This window comes from Triticum urartu, chromosome 5, assembly GCF_003073215.2.
Source record: "Triticum urartu cultivar G1812 chromosome 5, Tu2.1, whole genome shotgun sequence".
NCBI lineage: Eukaryota > Viridiplantae > Streptophyta > Magnoliopsida > Poales > Poaceae > Triticum > Triticum urartu.
The window spans coordinates 169,628,809-169,634,378 of record NC_053026.1 but is presented as its reverse complement, the minus strand read 5'-3'; the positions used below and the strand labels follow the sequence as shown (position 1 = coordinate 169,634,378).

Below are 5,570 nucleotides of genomic sequence, written 5' to 3'. Positions count from 1 at the left end.
GCCAGCGTTCTGGGCTAGAGGCGGCGGTACTCCCGCTGGCCCTTGTGGTACTACCGCTCACTTGAGCAGTACTACCGCACACCACAGAGACTTTAGCACTTAGATGCCTTCAAAACGCAGCTAAAGACAACAGACGGATCCAATAAAACCAGAACTGCCATAACTTCTGCAAATGAGCTCCGAATTGAGCAAACTCAAGCTTGTTGGATACAAGATGACAAGTAACATCAAAACAGCTTGTACTCCCTCCGTTCCGAATTACTTGTCTTAGATTTGTCTAGATACGGAGGTATCTAGCACTAAAATAAGTCTAGATACATCTGTATCTAGACAAATCCAAGACAAATAATTCGAAACGGAGGGAGTAGAACACTAGACACCACAATGCTCTCATCTTCCACGCTGATTTCATCGGTCTCCCTCGCCTTTAGTGGGATAGTTTTGGCTCCGGGAGGTGGGCGAGACCATGGATCTTCATATTAGTTGAGATTTTCTCACTTGTACTCCAAGTCCTTGTAATACTTATTTGACCCTTGAGTTAATATTATGGATAAATTACTCATCTAAGATTGTTCCAAATATTGGTCAACAAACTGCCGATATGGTTAGTTAACTGCTATTCAGACCCCTCCTGATATGAGAACATGTTATTCTAGTCATTAACTGATATGTATAGTTAATTTGTCTAACAAGCCGAATTATGAGCTGTCGGGCCAAATTTTTGGCTAGGCCAATTAACTATTAGGCCTTTTTCAACCAAAAACTAGCCCCTTCGTACATATTTTTTCAATCGGGTCTGTATAGGACACATCTAAATACACCCTAATTATTGTACATCTAAGTGACTCAATCAAGCATAAAAAAGAGAAAGGAAAAACACAACACCAATCTTCACATAAGATCAATGAAATAGGATTTAGATGTGTAATAATTAGGGCACATCTAGATGTGCTTTAGTAAAACTGTTTTCAATATGCAGGTTTATGGCCTTCCAAATCAGCTGCAACATCATGAAACCATCAAGGCAACAATTTTCCTTGTTGCTATGTAGCCTAGGATTGCATATTTGAACACTTAGGGCATTACATCCTGCTATATAGCCTAGGACATACATATATGACCCTAGTTAACATCCCATAAATGGGTTACCGATAAATTCAGTTGAATGGCCGATTCACCAATTAATCTCTACTCGACACCCAATCGATATGGTATCAGTTACCGATATTCTGAACATTGTCTAAGTGTCATCACAAAGAAACAAAAACAAATTATTACCTTGGATATTTAAAGTTTTATATAATTTAAAAGTTTCAACTTGCACCATTTAGTTTCTAGTTTAGACTAGGTTTTTAGTAACAGGAGGTAAACACACACTGCACAAGATTTAAATCTCTACATAACATCATCAGGGTTGAAGTTTGCTACAGGGTACAGATATGATATTGCCTCCCAGACACATGGATAAAATAAATCTCTGATAATGATCGTCTTGTTTTCAGCTTGATATTAAGCCATCCCACCACTAGTAGCCGTCCTGATAATCTGAAACAAGGCTGCAAAGAACAAATTGTGCAGGGAGTCAGATTTCCAATTGTTTATTTAGATCATTAGCTTCTCATCTTAATAAAGAAAGGCACAATGCTGAAAGGGAGTCAGGTGCAGTTTCCATTTCCCTTGGTAATATATGCTCAAAAGTTATATAAAAATCAGATAATCAGAGAGCACCCCAAAATACAGAGTGAAATATGTTGAAGATACTATTACTGCTTTTTCCTACAGGGCATGGGTTGCAATGAGATCCTGAGACAGAATCTCTACTACCTGGGATAGAAGGTGCAACTTTAGGAGCTCTTAGTGTCAAGGGCAAAGAGCAAAATCAATGCTTCAATGATAAACCAAAATGCATGTTATTTCACCTCTGCCTGGGGTGCACAGAATCGAACAGCAGTAAGTTTCGCATGACAGCAGGACTGCTGTCATATCGAGATTTAACATTCCACGTTTGGTAAGGGGCTTGACCTCCTCCTCCTCCTCCACCTCCTGAGTCTAAGTGTAACAGTCGCAATGGATCCTTCAGCAGTTGCTCATCAAAGCAGGTGGGTGGCGAAACTTGATTTCGAGTTGGGCTCGTAATTTTGTTGAGGATAAAAAATGAACAAAGGAGTTGGACTCGTTATTTCATTGAGGATAAAAAATGAACGAAGGAAGGTAATGATGTCCTTACTCTCAAACATTACATGGTCTTCAAGCTGAAGTCGGAGCTTCATAACCTCAACCAAGCTAGACCATAACCAAATTAGAGCCTAGTTACAACCAACCCTTAATGAGATAAGCGAATTAGGCCACTATTAAAAGAACTAGAAAGACTAATTAGTCCTCCCTTATGAACACACCAACCCTAGGTAGGTGGAGACCTCACTTGGAAAGCTTCTTGATGTCTTGAGCGAATACAGACTGTCCATTATAGAGCTAAAAATGGTGAGGGTCATGACTTTGCCAGCCTAGAGATGGAAACAATTGATCCCAGGTAGATCCAACAGGATAGTCATTCCCCTTCTTGAATCATTTGAAGTTTCACTGCAGACTTTTCTCTGAATTCGTTTGCATTTCACTTTTCAGGCCGTCCCTCTGCATCCCGAACTCCAAAATGAGCAAGTCAGAGACTAACTCTATAAAGGACAGCCTGGGATGAATGGTGTACTTTTGCAGCTCTAAAAACAAATGAGAAGGGAACTTCAAGAAATCAGGGGGAGTAGTGGACTGGGTGGAGATGACAAGACAGCTGCACGAGTTAAGTAAGTGGCAGCAGAGGTTACTGAATGCCGCAAAGCATTGTGGAATAAGTGGACAAGCAAGCAGTTTCTACCAGCTTGAACTGCTCATAGCTGAGAGCGGATATCTTCTCTGGAGGATTTGCTAATAAAGTACACCACAGCTTAGCTACAGCAACTGTGTCACTCACTGGAGGTTGACAACCCCAACCTAAATTGGCAGTGGGGCAGAGAACACTGGGCTAGTGTGCTGAATGGTCCCTTTTGCCACTATAGAGATGTTTCCAGCAATGGTATGTCTACCAGAACCAATCGCAATGGGTTAACATGGATGGAGGAAGAAAAGGTTCACTGAATAGGGTGTAACTCTTTTAAAGAGCCAGCATGTCGTCCATGCTCAACTGTCAGAACTCACAAAGTTAACTCATTGTTTACAGTAGCTATAGAGACATAGAATATGGTAGATTTGTGCACAAAGAAAAGACGCAGCATAAGGATACCTAAAAGGATCAAACAGAAGGGAGATTAGAAAAGGTTATGTAGGAAGCTCACATGATCCTATGACCACAAAGATGAAGAATCCAAGCACGATAGGTCCAACAGGATAGTCATTCCCCTTCTTCACAGTAGTTTCAGGCACTGAGCCCCTCTTTGTGACGTTCTTCTGAAACTTCGCACTCTTCCTGTCAGCAAGACGCCTTGAAGTAGTCTGCCAAGGAAATGAAACCAATTTAGTATACAGAACATAACAAAATGCCATGGACAAAGATAGCACAAACACATTTAAATCCCTCAGATAAGATATCTAGTTTATTCTTTGATAACACAATATAGACAAACAAAATATTTGGTTACCAAAAATATATATTCACATGCAGTTAGCATTAATCAGTTAAGACAAGGATCACACCTAAATCATGTGAAATTAATTTTTCCTCACGTCCATGATAAATATTAATAATGGTATCAATTATTTAATCGGTATTTTGGAATTGTTCTGCCGGTAATGATGATTTCTAAATCATAACACATCATAGAATTCTCACCTTATTCGTTGAAAACTATTATTACCACAAATTAGCATCATTGGCTTGGCCAGCCTGACCAACTAACTCCACTTTTGTCGATAGCCTTTTATGCTTGCTTCTTTCAAAAAACGGAATGGGTTCATTCACAAGTAGAAAGCAAAACAAGCATCAGAAGGGGGGAAAGCTACTTATTGTGGATTTTTGCTAAACTCGTAACGTAACTAGAATAGTCAAGTCTCTTTTGGACAAGCAGAACAAGCATATAGAATTGGTTATAATCGTAGTACTGAAATGCTGAAGCTAAAAATCCATAATGCTTATTTCTTGAGCTTAATGGTCAATATAACATGACTCGATACTGGACTAGTTTTTCAATAGACTACATACATAAGCGGGAGTTCTGAGAAAGCACTTGCAGAAGACTGGCTCTGATGAGAAAGCAATATACACAGAAAAAAGATGGTCAATAGTACTGCCTCCGTTCCTAAATACTATAAGTCATTTTAGAAATTTCAATATGAACTACATACTGATGTATATAGACGTATTTTAGAGTGTAGATTCACTTATTTTGCTCCATATGTAGTCCATATTGGAATCTCTAAAAGGACTTATATTTAGGAACTGAGGGAGTATATATTACATCGCCATTTATTTTTCAGTCTTTGTACGGTTCAAATTTCAAAATCATCAGCATCGTTGGGTCTAAAGGAGAAAAAAAGGAGATTGGAGGGTGAAGAAAATAATCTTAAGAGTTATTTCAGTGGGCATTTAGTTAGAACGCACATGTCCTCTTCACCATACATTCCAATGGACTAGGCAACATTCATGCCAACGTATCGATGTCCAGCTTTGCAAGAAAACAGATTGTACACGTGCTAGTGCACTAACCAGGGCTAAAATCTGCGCGTTAAAAATAGCAAACCACCTACAGATCCACCATAATTTTAGGATTATTGATCCATATCTGCGTCAAAAACTAACCTGAAGTATGAAAATCTATGATCTTTATCCAAGGTAAATATGCCCTAACCGAAACTCGCAGATCATCACAGCACCGAGCCACGCGGATCGATCACCGAAAACCGCAGCCAAAAATTCCAAAATAAACGCCCTACTGATGCCCCGTCCCGGAAGCCAGATCTCGGTAGGTTCGATCGAAACACCTCCACCCCGCATCGCCTAGTATCAATCGAAATCGATTGCTTATGCATGCATATCATGTACCACAAGGGGGATATGAGAACCCGGCGCAAATCCTCAAGACGCGAGCAGAATGAGGAAATCGCACAGACCGCTGCGCGGAGAAGAAATAGATCTTTGATGCCCTTACCATCCTTGCTTGGTGTGACCGCCGATGAACCCTAGAGAGTATCGATCGCACAGGGGAAGGGGAATCGGGGTAGGTGAGGAGAGCAGAGGGAGATAGACGAAGACAGGGCAGAAGGGAAATCCAGAGTTATCTCACTCCATGGCAAGTCCAGTATTACACACTAGATTATTAGCTCTCACACTGGCCACACGCGGCCCAATAAACCCTACGGGCCTCAGCCCATTAGACCCATTAAACTACGCTACAAGGATGCCTCCTCGCGCGTGCCACGTCGGCAGATGTACTGTTCGCTAGAGAGTAAGAAAAAATGTGGCCGTGATTACGATTGACTCGTCTTAGTTGTTTTCTATTGGTTCATATCATTGCAAAGAGAGACTTGGTCGTTCATATACTCCTTCGCCAGATACGACCACCCTGGCCCACTATTTCTTTTCC

At 40.7% G+C, this 5,570-nt stretch overlaps 1 protein-coding gene across 1 annotated transcript; it reads right to left on the bottom strand.

The window, feature by feature from the left end:
- Positions 1-1,263: 1,263 nt before the first annotated feature.
- Positions 1,264-5,306, bottom strand: LOC125508285 (probable stress-associated endoplasmic reticulum protein). The gene is made up of 3 exons (XM_048672945.1): positions 5,136-5,306; positions 3,327-3,483; positions 1,264-1,556 (listed from the first exon to the last, which is right to left on the bottom strand). Exons 1-3 carry the CDS (start codon positions 5,136-5,138, stop codon positions 1,510-1,512), a joined length of 207 nt encoding a protein of 68 aa, XP_048528902.1. The 5' UTR covers positions 5,139-5,306; the 3' UTR covers positions 1,264-1,509.
- Positions 5,307-5,570: the final 264 nt, after the last annotated feature.